The sequence below is a fragment of the Pithys albifrons genome, chromosome 3 (genome assembly GCF_047495875.1).
Source record: "Pithys albifrons albifrons isolate INPA30051 chromosome 3, PitAlb_v1, whole genome shotgun sequence".
Classification (NCBI taxonomy): Eukaryota; Metazoa; Chordata; class Aves; order Passeriformes; family Thamnophilidae; genus Pithys; species Pithys albifrons.
The window spans coordinates 10,539,656-10,555,533 of record NC_092460.1 but is presented as its reverse complement, the minus strand read 5'-3'; the positions used below and the strand labels follow the sequence as shown (position 1 = coordinate 10,555,533).

General features: G+C 44.8%; 1 protein-coding gene across 2 annotated transcripts in view; it reads right to left on the bottom strand.

Annotated features, from left to right (window-relative positions):
• GRIP2 (glutamate receptor interacting protein 2) overlaps nucleotides 1-15,878 on the bottom strand; it is a 252,171-nt gene that overhangs the window by 29,902 nt on the left and 206,391 nt on the right. For both annotated transcript variants that reach the window (XM_071550449.1, XM_071550450.1), the window contains exons 8-14: nucleotides 15,513-15,660; nucleotides 14,211-14,380; nucleotides 10,179-10,304; nucleotides 9,381-9,533; nucleotides 8,971-9,157; nucleotides 3,276-3,421; nucleotides 2,548-2,628 (exon numbers count right to left, since the gene is read on the bottom strand). In XM_071550449.1, coding sequence (XP_071406550.1) covers nucleotides 2,548-2,628; nucleotides 3,276-3,421; nucleotides 8,971-9,157; nucleotides 9,381-9,533; nucleotides 10,179-10,304; nucleotides 14,211-14,380; nucleotides 15,513-15,660 — 1,011 coding nt within the window. The remainder of the gene's footprint in view (nucleotides 1-2,547; nucleotides 2,629-3,275; nucleotides 3,422-8,970; nucleotides 9,158-9,380; nucleotides 9,534-10,178; nucleotides 10,305-14,210; nucleotides 14,381-15,512; nucleotides 15,661-15,878) is intronic.

Below are 15,878 nucleotides of genomic sequence, written 5' to 3'. Positions count from 1 at the left end.
GCTCCTCTAAGAAGGCAGAGGCAAACCTTCCTAGGCAGAGGAATTAACTACAGATGAGCCAGCTGAAGAGAGAGATAAAACTCAATGAAAGCAACTCATCCTACATCTGCAGTGCAGCCAGACCACAAAGTTTATGAATAAACCCAATTCTGTTGCCACAGCAGTGCGGGAAGTCTTCTATTGACCCCTCTGCCTTGTCACCTACTTAACCTGCCCCAGTTTTATTGAGTAGGGAACAGGAATTCAATGTAAGAGGCCAGTAAACCAAGTCCCCTACTTTAAAACAGCAGTTACATACTTTTCCATATCAGAAGGAAAGCTGTAAAAGATGTTTCTAGATCTATACAAGCATTCAAATCAACAGAACTGAGAGGAAAGAAACTGAGCAAAACAGAGGAGAGTTATTTTTACCTCTTTTCTTTTGCTGCTTCCATCACACTCCTTCATGCACATCATGTCTCTGCAGGAGGTACTTACCATAAGGCTGCTTGCTTTGGTTTTAATATTTGAAATTGGTTTATTTATCTGCCTGGTCAGAGGCAGAGTGACAAAATTATGATCTGATTTGCTAAGAGTCATGTGGACATAGGCTTATACAGACTAATGTATGAAAACAGAATTAGGATTCAGCTAGCATTTCATCCTTGCCACTGCATTTTCTGGGTGCCTGTCTTTTGCTCCATTTGTAAATATAATTTTGGCTTCGACTCAGCAAGGGACTGAAATGTATTTTAAGTTTATGCTTATGCATTACTTGAACAATGTTCTGCAAACATGTTCAACAATCAAAAAGATCAAATCCTTTACAGTGTCAAAAAACTGCTTTGTAGTTGGATAATGGGCATCTATTTAACCCACGGGTCAGTTTCTTTTTATTAGTGGTGATTTCAAAAAAGGGTGTTAAATCAATTTTTAAAACAAATTTCAAATGAAAACCTTTTCAACAAAAAAATATGTTTTAAGTGGAAATGCACATCTGAAGCAGATCCTATTCAAATGAGACTCCACAAATAAAAATGAATGTTCTTCCCAAACAACTCCCAGGTTAATTTTGCTCCTTAGCCTCAGACACAAACTAAACTTTGAAACTTTAAATGGGGAAAAATCCTGGCCTTGCACAAGCCAGAATGTTTTTGCTACCAGATCCATTGTCCAGGGTTGCTACCTGAGATTGGAATGCCAAGGCAGTGGGCAGGACAGCAGGTTGGAACCCAGCACAGGCTGCACTGTTCCCTGCTCCCTTGTCAGTGAAATGCCTCTCTGGACACCCTGCTGCCTTCAGAAAGCACTTTGATGTCTTCACACAGTAGTTGCTACCAAGCCAAATGTTAAATACTGTGCCGTTATTTCTCAAGATTGTTCTGGTGGTACAAATAGAAGTTGAGAAGAGGAAGAAGAAATATTACAGTGTGCAAAGCCATCATTCTGTTGATGTGCAAGTCACTACTGAGAATCATCCCACTTAGACCAGAATACCTCCAATTAACTCGCTAACTAATGCTGTAAATGTCAAGAGGTAATTACAAATAGCTTATCTATTTTAATGAAATCTAGTTTTAAAGTGTCCCTTGTGACTCCATTCTCCAGACACAGCTGGGTCCACGCTCCTGAGGGCTTAGGCATGAGATCCCATTACTGCAGCCTCACAAGGGGCTCTGTTTCAGATGGGAGGTGACGGCATGGCAAAGCTGAGATGATTTAACTCAGTTTACCCAGCAGTGAAAGAGGGATGAAAGATTTGAGACCTGCTTGCATTTGCCATAAAATAAAAATTCACTGATGTGAGACATAAGGTCCTAAGCTAGCCAGAAATTTGGGCTGGATCTCTCTATGTCATCCCACTACAGTATCCTCTCCAAAGAGGCCAAAATGTCTTTAAATGAAAAACTATGTTCAGAGGAGAAACAAGAATAATTAATCAGGAGTGAGCAGAGAAGAGACAAAAGAAATAAAAAGGTTAATGTCTTGTTCTCTCTGCAAAGCTAGTCCTGGGACAAAGATCTCCTCCTCTAGAGTTACTTAATGCAAGAATTCTTGGGAAACCCTGCCCAGCACCCTCCTGTCTCTAAAGTGCCTTCCCCCCACCTCTAAGGTCCACCTCTTCATGTTCCTCCTGCTCTTGGCAGTTTTCCCTTGCTACCCTTCAGGCTGCGGGTCCACTTCTCACTTGCTCTCCTCCCTCCACCTCTCCTTGCAAGAGTCCCACCATGCCCAGGCAATTCTTTTTTAAAAAGAACATAATACAACTGTGAGCAAGGAAATAAAAATAATATTACTAATAATAAAATACTGGTTTGCAACGCAAACCAACTGATCAGTTGAGACACATCCTTTGCCCCAACCCATCATGCAGCTGCTTTTCTCTGCAGTTGTCAGCTCGTGGAGGCAGAAACCACACACCTGACTCAGTTTTGGGTAAATCAGGAGCCCTGAGAGCGCTACAGAAACCCCAGATAATCTTATCTCTCTCCATTGCAACTCTCTGATGTGCCAGGGTGGAAAGCAGCAGCTCTTGCAACTGCTAGCGCAAGACTGAGCCATACTTACAGCTGATTGTAATTCCAAGCTCTACACCTCTTTTCTTGGGCAATTTAACATGGAAAGTACCGCTGCTGGGTATGACAGACTCTATAAAACCAAAAACAGACAAAAAAGAAAAAAATGAGAAAAAAGAGAGTTTTCAGTTTCATGGATGGCTTCTTTGCAACCAAGAAAACAATCCCATAAAACTCTGCTTTCTTGGTTCAGATAAGGTTATCTGAGGCCCTGTGGACTTCAGGCTGAAATTTGGATTCTCATTAAAAATACATGTTCTGAACATCAGGTGAAGTGCTCACATCGTGATGTATTTTGAGACTGAAGCATCTCTATCAATGTAAAAGGAAAAAATATTTTTCTTTTTTTAATACAAAGCTGCACTTTACCCCCAGCCAATAGCTTTGGCTCCTACCTGTCTTAAAGACCGTATATTAATATAAATATTATTCATATTAATGGGCAAATATTTAAAGTGTAGGTGTCCTCTTCATCTACTCCTTGGGTTTATCTCAACCCAGTGGTGAGGACAAAATATTTATGAAAGGATTAGAAGAACCCTCAATTTTGGTGCACATTGGAGAAAAACAAAAAATAGAAAAGGTCCTCACAAGACTTCCCACTCTTCCCTCTGAGCTCTAGCAAAACCTTCACGCATTTGTGTGAATTCCCACAGGTTGGCCAAGGCACTGGCAGAGTCCTGCTGGTAGTGAGGAGCAGCAATTCCCTTGGCAGCATACCTGCGACATCAAACTCTATCTCGAGCACCACTTTGTTCGTGAGTGCAGCATCACGCAAAAGCTGGTTGGCCTCCTCCATGGTCCCATCCTCAGTCGCAATGCCGTTGATAGAAAGGACTCGGTCTCCTACTTGTAGCAGCCCACACCTGCATTCACAATGGGAAAAGAAGGAATGGGAACAAGGAGGGAAGGATAAAAGAGGAAAGGAGGAATAAAACAACCCCACAATCAGCCATGAGTTACTTTTGCCAGGCAAATCTGTTACAGGACACACAAAGTAGTGACAAATCCTGCAGAAGTGGACTAAAAGAGAAAATAACTCATTTTACAATACCCATCCCAGTCTCCCTGGAAGGACACAAGGAGGCAAACTCTTGTGGTTTTCTTAAGTTCAGGCACACTTTGATCTGAAACAACCATTTCTGGTCACATTTCCTGCAACATCCAGGGTGAAGAAAGAAGTAACCCTCACCTTTCTAAAAATCCACATCATGTGTGAGAGATTAGAGTGATAAATGCAAGGGTATGTGCCTTCCTTTCCTATCTAACCTTACATGGTTCTTCCCATGCACCTGCACCCTCTGGAATAGAAACCAATGGCACTGAAAATTGCAGATTCCTCTGCCTAATACATGGTGAATACCGAAGATACAATCCAATAAAGTCACCAAAATGCCTCAGCAAATTGGATAATCATTTATCCCTTCTAATTGCATTTCTGGAAGACAAATGTACATTGATACTGTTTAAGTGCCTTGAAAGGCCAGTATTATTCCAATGTGACAGCCTGACAATATAACCACAACCATCCCTTTGGGGCTTTTCGTTTAGACCCACATTCCCCAGAAACAGAGATCAGCAGGTTTTTTACTTTGTTAGAGATGTATGGCTACAGCACTGGAACTCCTCTCTATAAGCAAAGTTTTGTTCACACATGAACCACTACACTCCTACCTGCACTATCCACCCACATACCCCTTCTTTTTTAAAATATACTCAACACCAGCACAATGATCATCCAAGTTATCTCCCATAGCTCACCCGAGCTGGCCCATGACTCTACAAAATCAAGACTGTAGTGTTCCCTGTGACTGGCCATGAGAAATTGCTTACTTCTCATCTTCCTTCTTCTCTATCAGTTGTTTGCTATAACCACATCTTTTTAGACTTTTCACCTGTCCATAACTCTGCCCACTTGAACAGAGCTTAGGAAACCACTCTTTATCCATCATTAATGGAAACTACAGAGTGGTCTCCAAAATAGGTCAAGGGTTATGGCATCAGGTCTAAGTTTCGCCTCAGTATCTGAAGTTATTTTATCACAAAGGTTTTCCAGATGACATCAGTCAACTTGTTTTGAGCCTTCTCCAGAGAACCTTTAGTCTTCTCCTGTATAACAACCAAACACCTCCTTTGACTTCTCCTTTCTTCCACTTATACCTCACAGAAGACAGCCTGTTTTTCACTAAACCTTCCAGTCACTCTTCATCACTCATGCCCAATTCAATTGTAAGAAAACACAGTACCAGAGCTTCCAGGCACCCAAAGAGAACATCAAAGGCAATGGACACTGACTGGATTATTCACCTCCAAACAACAGGATGTGTATGAAAGGCTGGATTATCAAGAAAAAGTACACACATCTAAATTCAAGAAAAATGAACAAGCACAACAGTTTGTACAAATGGTCCATCAAAAGCCGAGATAAGAACAAGTTTAGAGAGAGCCTCAGGAGATTCTTTTACTGGTAGGAAGGTATTAAACTTGCAGTATATTTATGCTGCTGCCTGAGTTCATGACATCCATGGAAAAATGCCGGCTATTTTATGAAATGTAAATTCAGAATTGTTTGTTCAAGGAGACTTGGATTAGGACAGACAACTCCATGATGTATAAGTGAATCCACCCTTGTGAATAAATTACATCAAGTTTAATTACAGTCCTTTACTGGACTTGTGGCTATGCAGCCACATAGATGCACTGAGAAATATCAGCTTATACATATGAAGATGACACAGGGTATAACAGAGATGATTCTTCTGCCACCAAGAGCTCTCTCGCTATGACCCCAATGCACCTTTTGCAAAGGAGGGATCAACAGCTACATCGCTCAGACACTGCTGTCATCTCAAGGTCACATAAGGACCCAATCCATTTTGGCAGTGTTTCAGCTGCAAGGGCTGGCAGCTCACAGGATGCTTTTATACTGCATCAAAGCAAACCTTTGCTACCATTCCCATGAGAGTTTCCTTCTCACAAAATCACTGTTTCTTGTGTTTCTTCACTTGGGGTTGATTTGCCTGGGAGTTTTACAGCCAACACCTCTATTAGGTGAGAAGTATTTTGTTTCTTTTACTATTAGCCTCAGTCAATCACAGTTGTTTAAGCCCTGGTCTTCCAGGTTTATAGAAGTTTGTGGAGTGAAACCACAACCTTCTGGCTTCCTCCACACGTGCAAGGAGGCCTGACGTGCTTTATTAATCCTTCGGAATCATACTGGAGACACAGGTTTTCAGCTGTCATGTGCCTTTGCACTGGAAGCAGAGCCTGGGAAGCCAAGGGTTTTGCAGAGCTCTCCTTGGCTCTGCTGTGGGTTCCTACAAAAATCTTTGGACAGGTTTCCCAAAGTGAAGGCATTTGTCTCAGAGATGCTCAGTCTGACATAAGAGCTTACAAAGTGCTTTGAGACTATGGGAGCAGAAGTGTTTTAAAGTCAGAGAGAACAAGAGTACACGCATCTCCTGAAGTAAAAGACAGCGCTATGGATGTCTTGGAGTCCATGATAGGAATGTCTCCCCAGGGTTGCAGAGATTTGCATTTGGTCATGACTCATTCCTAGGGCTTAAAAACAGAAACAGAGCAGCGGAGGTGTCTTGCTAGATACAGAGTAACACATATTCAAGCCTTGGGCAGGATATGAACTGAAGAGCTCACTCAGCATCATCAGAATCTGCGCAGTCACTCCAGCTGTGGCATGAGCAGCTGTGACCGTGGCCACAGTGCTGGCTGCAGAAACTAATCCATTGTGCTCTTACATGCCTCGAGCTGGCCTGCACAGGTCAGATGTGAACATCTGTGTGTTTATCCACATCTATGTCTGCACACTGGTGAGGGGATCTCTGCCCACAATGGATCAAAGCTGTGCTGACAACTTCAGCCAGCTGCTAAACTTTGATTTTGCAAACTATTAATACTCAAAAGCCAGAAACACAATGATCAAACAACTGTGTCTGAGCAGAGCTAGAAAACATGTAACTCAGCAGGAAGCATTGATTTTGGATACCAGGATGGAAAAGTCAGATATTCTCTCTCTGCTGCCAATGACAGCTGGGGGAGGAAGGACACAAAAGCTGTGTACTTCAAGGCAGACAAGAGGGGACGTCAGGCGTCTTCCCCTTCTACCTTCCCTGCTGATAACAGGGGCTGAATCACTGTCTCATTTGGAATCCAAAAGCTTCATCTTGCACCCAGGAAACAAAACAACAGGTGGGGAGGGAGGTCTACTAGAGGCTATTTGCAGTAAAACAAATCACAAGTCAGGTGGGTGAAAGCTTTTGCTTCAAACTGCCTGCCACAAACTAACACAAAGCAGATAATAAATGTGAGGCAGCCCAACCTCCTTGGAAACAGGATGATGCTGTGCTCCTCCCTGGTAGTACTCACACTTGCTGGACACCCCAGAGGCAGCTTCTCCACAGCAAGCCAGATGGACAAAGCAAGTGTGGCTCACGCGCTTGTGCAACAGCACCTTGAAATCCACAGGTCTTGCAGAGAGTGTGTGAACACTGAGGTGAGATCCAGGCTGCTAAGCCTGATCCATGTGTCCCCATAGCTCACCTTTTTGGCAAAGAGCAACAACTGCAGCACAAGAAAGAGCACAGCCTAGCCTCAGCCAGGAGCCAAGCTTGGCAAAGGGGAGGAAAACACTTCTAATGTCTTGGGCTCCAGCTGCAGCAGAACCTCTCAAGAACAGGGAATAAGGTATCCTGAATGATGGAGCAAAGAGCTCTGTGGAATGGCAAGAAACAAAAAGTTAAATGAAAAGATAAAACTGCCTTTCTCTTCACTGCAAACCCAGTGCACTTATCTCTTCAAGATGGGGAAGAAAGACAGCACTTTTTCTGCCAGTGAGGAAGAGCAGTATGGTTTAGGAAAGAATGAAATACACACACACAGATTTAATCCCCAAATCATGTCCAGGCTGCAAATGGAGAGAGGGTTGCTCCTGGTCACCCAAAAGAGGCAGCCAGGAGAGCATGAATGCTGCTGGGTGGGCAGCCAAGAGGGTGAGCAGCCTGTATGACACACAGAGCCAAGCAAGACTGAACGGTCAGTATTTGCTTTCACTCCAGGCTTGGCAAGAGGATAAAGCAAATCCAGGAAGATTTCACCATATCTCCCTCATCCCATGGGACAACAGGCTTTGTTGCTGCCTGACTTATAAATGGAGTTTGGTGTTTTGCAATGTGAGACAAACTCTGACTGGCAATCAAGAATTAAAAAAAACCAAAACACCATCACCTTAATTTTATTTGTTTGAAAACAAACAAGCAAACAAAAGACATAACAGGCTTTGAAAATCTCTCAACCTGCATCAGGACAGCTCCTTTTCCTGTGCCAGACTCTTTCCTGTCCTCCCACAGGCACAAGCACCAGGCATTCATGCTCCACCTTGCCTCTGTATTGGTCACCTGAAGAGGGTGCAACACAGAGGCTAGTCTGCACAGCAAGGACTTGCATTTCCTTTTACAGACACTTTCCCTGCCAGACAACTCCACAATTCCTCAACATGCTGTTTTTCTGGGCTGGCTTGGGGGCAGTAAACCATCAGAGACTTCTCCCAAAGAGGGATCTGCAGGGAGTGCTGAGCACTTCCATGTCACTGCAACTCCAGCATCCCCAGGCAGGACAGACCACAATGGAAATCACAGGTGGTAAGAGAAACCAGCACAGGCTCTCTAAGTGCCAGCTTGCTCAACTCTCACTACTGCATCTGCCTAACAAAACCAACTCTTCTTTCCACCCCACAAGAGCTTAAGCCATGATAAGACTTGATCTGTTCAGTAACAAAAGCCTTGCTAGAAGATACTTACATTGTAGTGCTCACACACTTGAGCAGACTCTAAATACAGCCAGAAAGGGAGAAGTTTAGCCAGAGCAGCTGGAACTCTGGGGCTGAGGCTCCACTACTGGAGGAGTCACTGCTCCTCAGTACCCAGAACTGACCTGCTCTTCAACCAGAGCCCCACTCTACAGTTCAAAGCCTTGGCTTTAAGGCCAATTTATGTAGCTGGGCTCTGCCACAATGAAACCAGTCAGACAGAAAATGTTTTGCAGGGGACACTTATCTAGACCTTTCTCCTTTCTGCACCTATATAAAAGAATTATCTTTTGAAGATAAATTTAAAAAAAATAGGAATGGGAATGGCATTCTCACACATACACACACTCCCTTCCTCCTCCTCCCAGACCAGACGCAGCCTGGTGCCAAGACGTTCACCTGGGATGTGAGGGAGGCCACGGTCAGCCGACGAGTGCAGAAATGGCAGTGACAGTAAACCATGCCCAGTGAAGAATGGGAGATATTACAAGGATGATAGTAAATATCTAAATGAGCCTCTGAGGAGAGAAAACAAACCAAACCATGAAATGTTCAGCAGCAGCACCATCAGCATCCAAGGGCAAGGTCTCTAACCTCTCTGCCGGGCTGTCAGGCTCAATAAAGCGGACGAGAGGTGGGGAAGACAGAGTTTCGGTAGCAAAGATGCCTCCCTGGAGCTGAAGTCCGAAGCCATTCAAAGGATCTCCCCTGAGCACCACCTCTGTTGTCTCTGTGTGGACTATCTGCCCTCCAGGACCCACCGTGCTGGAGGCCAGTGACACTAGGAGGAGGAGAGAGGCAGAAGGTCAGGGCAGCCATGGTCAACATAATAGACTGGGTCACAGACCTTGGTCTGGCAGTGGTGGGGACACTGAGCAAGGATGAGGGAGGCACTGACTGTGCTGACATGAGCAGTTCTACCCCAGCTAATAGCTAACAACAAGGACAGCAAGGTCAGCATGCACACTCCATCCAACCCAGCCCCTGCCCAACACCTCTCTTACATGAGCTCTTGTGCTCCTTCTTCTTCTGCCTCCTCCTCAGCATGGTGGTGCGGGGGCTCATGGGGTGGGAGCTGCGAGGTAGCGTGTTCGAGTTCTGGCAAGGGAAGCCCTGCGTGTTCATGGTGGGAGACGAGAAGTTGGCAGCCACCAGAGCTGGGGAAATACAGAGTGTGTTAGGGATGTGCACAGGAAAGTGGAGCAGTGGGTTCACCTAACAGTGTCATCAAACACTTGATGGGTTCAGACTAGCTCCTTCTTTCCAGCTTCAGGGCTCAACACCAGGTGTTTGCTTCACACAGTTTGGACACAATGCAATGTCTCTTCTTCCCTATCTTACTTGCCATACGACAAGAAACCTGGGGCTACAAAGAGCCTACTTCCTGCTAGAGGTGGGTTTGCAGATTGTGAGGTAGCCATAATCCTGCTACTAACGAGCTGTGTGGCACCAGGGCTGAGCTGGTTGCTATATCACAATCCCACACATCACCAGAGATGCCCTCCCTGTCTCACAGCAACTCATTTTTGCCATATGAAATCAGGCACTGGGGTGAGGGGTTAGAGGATGGGCACATGGGTCTGCCCAATACACTGCTCTTGGTCCAGTTATCTGTCATATCTCTATGTGCCAGCCTGTAGATACTGATTTTGTACTCAGCACTAGTTCTACAAAAAGGGACCCAGTGACTGAGGAGAAAACAAGTGACAAACCAGGCTATGGAGCTGGGTATTAAGGAAATGAAGGGACACAACATGAACGAACACATGCAGGATCGGAGCAACACCATGGGGGGAGGTTACATTTGCAGTAATCCTGTCCAGTTGTCTGGTTCCAAGTGGGTGTCTTGCAGTGTCCGGGGTGGTGTGTGTGACAGTAGTTGACACAGGGGTCCCAGCAGTGGTGGTGGTCACTCTTCTGCACCTTGACTGATGGCATCCAGGGGATTAGAAGTCACCACAGGCAGGAAGGAGAAGTGAGAGAAAGAAAAGGTAAGAAGCATAAGCCAGGAGACTGTAGAAAAAAGCCGCATCCTGGGTCTGAACAAGTCAGAACCCAACCACAGTGTGTCAAACACCAGCAGCAAAAACACAACCTCATGACACTTGATGCAAAGTGCCATAAATCCATCCCTTTCCCATAAAAATCTCTGCATCCTGTGCCAATGGCCTGACTAAGCCATGCTGGCAGCGCACACACGTCATTACCATTTGCAGTCTGTTGTGCAACATGCAGAAGTTCCATCCTATCCCAAGTTTCCCTCACAGGCCATCAGCATTACCCAACAGCATCAGGGAACCTTCTTGTGCTGTTTCCCACCTTGCTGCAAGAGATGCCTTCCTTGTGACAAGGCACAATGCCTTCCACACACGCCAAGGGCTGCTTTGAGCACTTGGCTTCAGTTTGGTTGTTTAGCAGCTGCTCTTGGCCAGGAATGCACAAAGGGATAAAACAGAAGAGTAGCAGAGGGCCGCCTCCAGCTCACCAGAACAAAAGGGGCTTATACACCACCGCTTAAAGGCAACTAAGGAGGGCCAGCAGCACAGGAAAAGATGCCAATGCCATGGCAAACAGTAAATGGAAGCATTGTACCAACCTGGCAGACCCTGTTCAAGGGCACACAACTTTGTTGCTTTAACTTCAAGCATAATCACAGCACATGCTGGCTGAAATCTGTTACAGTGTGACATCCCTTGTACAGGAACTGTGGCTTTGTGACACCAAGTCACGATGCCACAAGTCTCTTCTGAAGTGCCTCAAACACTTCCCAGGCACAGGTCCCTGGCCTGTTCTCACTGATGCTTCTTTTGCCCTGGGCAGCACAGGGGCAGTTTGGTTTTCCTTGCCCAACAGCACCAGATGTTCTCTCCCACATCTCTGCACCATGCTGTCTGGATCTATTTTCTTCCGAGAGGAATTTCTGGCTAATGAGCAAGATTTTAAGCATCTGTTTTATTCAGCTAGGCATGAAGAGCATCCCACAGCAGAGCATCACTGCAGCCACACATCAACCCAGAATTCTTAACCACACAACCACTTGCACTAATTGGTAAGCACTTTCCCAGAATGAGTTCTCCTCCAGGCTCTGGGTTCTCTGAGCAGCAAGAAACACTGCCAGCTCTGGCACTACTGGAACCTTCTGAGGCTGCAAACCTGGGACAGGAACTTAGTTAATTTAGTGAGTCCAGCCAGAGATCTCCTCTAAAGGTCATCTCTTAGTGCCTTGAACAGCGGAAATCCATTTTCTGTGTGTGCATCAGAGGCATTAAATCATTTAGGTCAGGTTTTCTAGCCAATACAGTTATTATATTTACACTTTGCTAAACATTTAGAGTTTAGCACTTAGTCTATCAAGCTTTTAAAAAATATACTTTCAGTTCTGGCATGTCTACTTTGTAGATTCAAAAGTAAATTCAGAGCCAGGCAGCTTTTAAAAACAAAAATCAAATTAATAAATGTAGCTATATCTAGACAAAAAGCAAAGTTCTTAATAAAATTAAACTTTGAACATGAGAGACAGAGCTTATGGGCATATATACAAAATAACTTAATCCACTTACAGTAACTAAAACTCTCCCATTTGTCTATAAATTCTTAGCTTATATCTGACAACAGAAAAAAATGTGCCTTTGATGCTCAGCTGTCAGTGCATTGGGAAAGACAAGAGATTTTGGACAATTCTGTGGTAAATAGCTCCAACAGCCTTCCCCAATCTTTCACACATCATCCATCCCAGCACTGCTCCTGGGCACCATCTGCTCCCATTGATCTAGTGAGCAGGCCATAATCCTCCCACAAACTCTCCAAATGCCCCCAGAGCCACAGAGAAAGCAAACTCAATTTGGCAAATCCCATGCTTCACCATTAGACCATAGTTTTGCATGGTCACTGCAGTTTCAGATCCTTTTTTACCTCCTCGAGAACCACATGTTGATTGCGCAAGAAACCACTTTTAAAAGAATTATGATGACAAACCCTATGCAGGTACAGGCTGGAAGGACTCAGTAACGCAAGTGCTGAACAGGAACGTAGCTGCATGATCTCCTCTACTCAGCTGCTTTCCCTGGGCCTCACTCTCTTGCCAACCACAACAGTTTGCTTTTGCATGGCCCATTTTTCCTTACTGTCCTTGTTTGTTTCCCTAAACCCAGAAAAAGTAGCCTGTGGAGTTGGCACTCATGGCCTGGAGCAGAAGGCAGGATCCCTCACAGGTCCAGATGCAGTTTGTTAAGTTTGGTGCTGTTCCTCAGCTTCTCATCATGGGCTACACAGTGCCATGGCTGGTTCCACCACTGAGGATCAGTGCTTCCTGAGCTGCTCCATCCTGCCCAAAGTGCTCTCCTTCCTGTCTCAAACACCTCCATCAGCACTGGAAAAGGTTCAAGGCCAAGCACTGGTCTCTAATCACAAACCTCTGCCTCTGAACAGCCACATGGAAGAACAGCATCCTTCCCTATGACCCCTTCACATGTTAAAGAGTTTAATGAAAAATGAGAACAATAGTTATATCTCTTATTTTTTATGTGTGTGTGTTGCAACTGTTCTCCCAAGTTTGTGTTCTGTATTTCTGCCACAGCACACTGATCTGACGTATGGGGATCTGGGTAAAAAGGCTCTGATCACACCAAGCTATCCTTCCACAGAGCCTCCTTCTCCTGGACTGCTGCTGAATGCATATATTCTGCAAGATTAGGACTAGGGAAGGAGGAGAATTGTTCATTTTAACAGCCATTGAAAAGGGATTATAGTCTTCCATTTTTTCTTGGGCACAAAGGTCAAGTCATCCATTCCCTTTGTTAAACTGCTTTAGTTCTGCACAAATTGGGCTGGACATGTACGAGATTTATTTCTAGACATGGAGATGTTATTTGGTTTTCTGTTTTACTGTATCAGTTTAAAGAAGACAACACAGATATTTTTCTCCTTCCCCCAAACCACCCTAGAAGATAATGGAAAGAATAGCTGTGCCCAGGGTTATCGTGCACCAATACTATTACAATGCATGTCCCTGAGAGATGGGTAATTGAAAATGGTTGAAAAAAGGACAGGTATGGAACAGTTACACCCAAAACACCAGACTTACAAGACCACCAGTACAGATTATAACAAAAGTGCAGGCAAGAGTTCCAAAAATTAAACTATTACTGAGGCTAGTGTCACAATGAAATTTATATGAGAGTCCAAGATAGCCTCTCATGTGGAAGGAGAAACTACAGGTGGGCAACAAGAATGCTCACATGGGTGAATTCCTAATGATGTTTACAAGCCAGAATTTACTTCCTCAGTATTTCTTTGGTAGAAGTGGTAGAAACCAGCAGCTACAGATGGATTCACTGCACCCCTGGCTGCTCAGACACAGCTGCCACTCAAGCAGACTGGTCTGGAAGATGAAGACTTACATTACAGCTTTGGAAGTCCATTGAGACCCAGCCTAGCTACTGACATGTCCTTTTCACAGCCTTACCAGGCATCAGCAAATAAAAACTGAGCTTAGAAATACATTTGCCAGCACCAAGGTTGTTTTCCTCCCTCTCCATTAAAGTCTCTTATCTGAGGTACTAAGGAAGTGGCTTGCACAGCACTCAGCACTGCAAAACCCTGGGATTCCCATCTCCAATTTCCCCATTCAAGCACAGATGTTACCTCTTTTCCCTATTCATATCCTTCAAGAATGTCATCTAATCACTTACATTTCATCAAAACATCAAATTTTTTCTCCTCCACAGATGTCTCTCTTTGGAATCTGCTGTCAGCACTCAAAAGCAGCAAGAACTCCAGTAGGGATATAAAGTGAGTTTTGAGGTTGACCAATGGTGTTTGCACAGAGGACACACCTGTTTCTGGAGGCTTCAAAGGCAGCCTGCTTTGGTGAACAGGTAATATCTCCAGTTTGACATTTTCTGAAGTGGCAGCTAAAAGCTGAGTTGCCTCTAACAAAGAGCAGTGCTCGGTGCTGGTGCCATCAATGGACAGAATATGGTCACCAACGTGCAACGCACCACATCTGCAAAGGAAACAGCAAGAGAGGTAATTATACACATGGCCAAAATCCATGTTCTTACACTTGAGAGCACACATACAAAATCCAACTGCAAATTACTGTGTTAATTTTTGCAAACATTTTTTTCATATATAATTTTCAACTTCCAAGTCGAACTTTAGGTTCAAGTGTTGGCCAAAATACCAGCTAATATGGTTCAGTTACTGCTGCTGGTGGCTTGGGAAAAAACTTTTAGGTTTGTAATGGTACCCCCTCATGGGTAGTTTGGATGGCTGAGGGCTCTCTCAGCAACACAGTTAATCACAGAATCACAGAATATGCTGCATTTAAAGAGACCCACAAGGATCATCGAGTCCAGCTCCCGGCCCTGCACAGGACCACCCCCAAGAGTCAGATCACATGCCTGAGAGCATTGCCCAAACACTCTCTGAGCTCTGGCAGGCTTGGTGCCCTGGGAAGCCTGCTCAGTGCCCAACCACCCTCTGGGGGAAGAACCTTTTTGTAATATCCAACCTAATCATCCTCAACACAATTTCAGGCCATTCCTTCACGTTCTGTCACTGGTCACCACAGAGAAGAGATCAGTGCCTGCCCCTCCTCTTTCCCTCACAAAGAAGTTGTAGACTGCAACGAGGTTTCCCCTCAGTCTCCTCCAGGCTGAACAGACCAAGTGTCCTCAGCTGCTCCTCATATGGCTTTCCCTCAGGGCCCTTCACCTTTAGATCCTAAGAGCCAGCAGTTCAGCTCAGCAACATGACTGAGCACAAGTGGTGCTGCATAGCAGTCTGTCTGTCTGCATCCCCAGGTAATGGTGACTAGCTGACTTGTCCATCAGGAAAAGCTCCAGCCAGAAGGTTCCATAATAGGCTTCAGCTATTTCACAGCTCCAGGGCAGTCACATCTGAAGTTTCTAAAGCAGAGCTCAGCTTTCACATGCACTGAGTTACATTCATTCCCAGTGAGGAGTGTCCACTGCTGTCAGGTCAGATATTTTTAGCACAAGTAGTGCTAAGAACATGTGGGCATGAACATTTCAAAGCAAGACAGTGAAGAATGGTATATAAGTAACAAGGGGGAAAAAAAGCAGCAGAGAAAGGAAGAGAAGAGCTTAGAAGCAGCCTGTTCAGATCTGTACCTGTCCACCACGCTGGCTGGCTTGATCTTGTCAATGACAATGACCTGCTTGTTCCGGTGCACGGTTGTCGTCAGTGTGATTCCCAGCGTAGACCCTGGAGTCTTTGCTATTTCAACTAGTAAAGGACCAGAAGCATTTGCTACAGTATCTGCAAAACAAGAAAGCACCTGAAGAGACTTCTCATACAGCCTTTTCCATTTCTAAATACAGGGGTTGTCCAACAGTGCTGACTTGCCATTTGTACCAACAAACCTGTAGTTCAGACATCCTTCAGTCCATGTCATGTGGTAACTTAACAAAGAAATACATTCAAGAAGCAAAATTGCTTCTGCACAAAATCTACATGATAATGACATGAAGAGATAT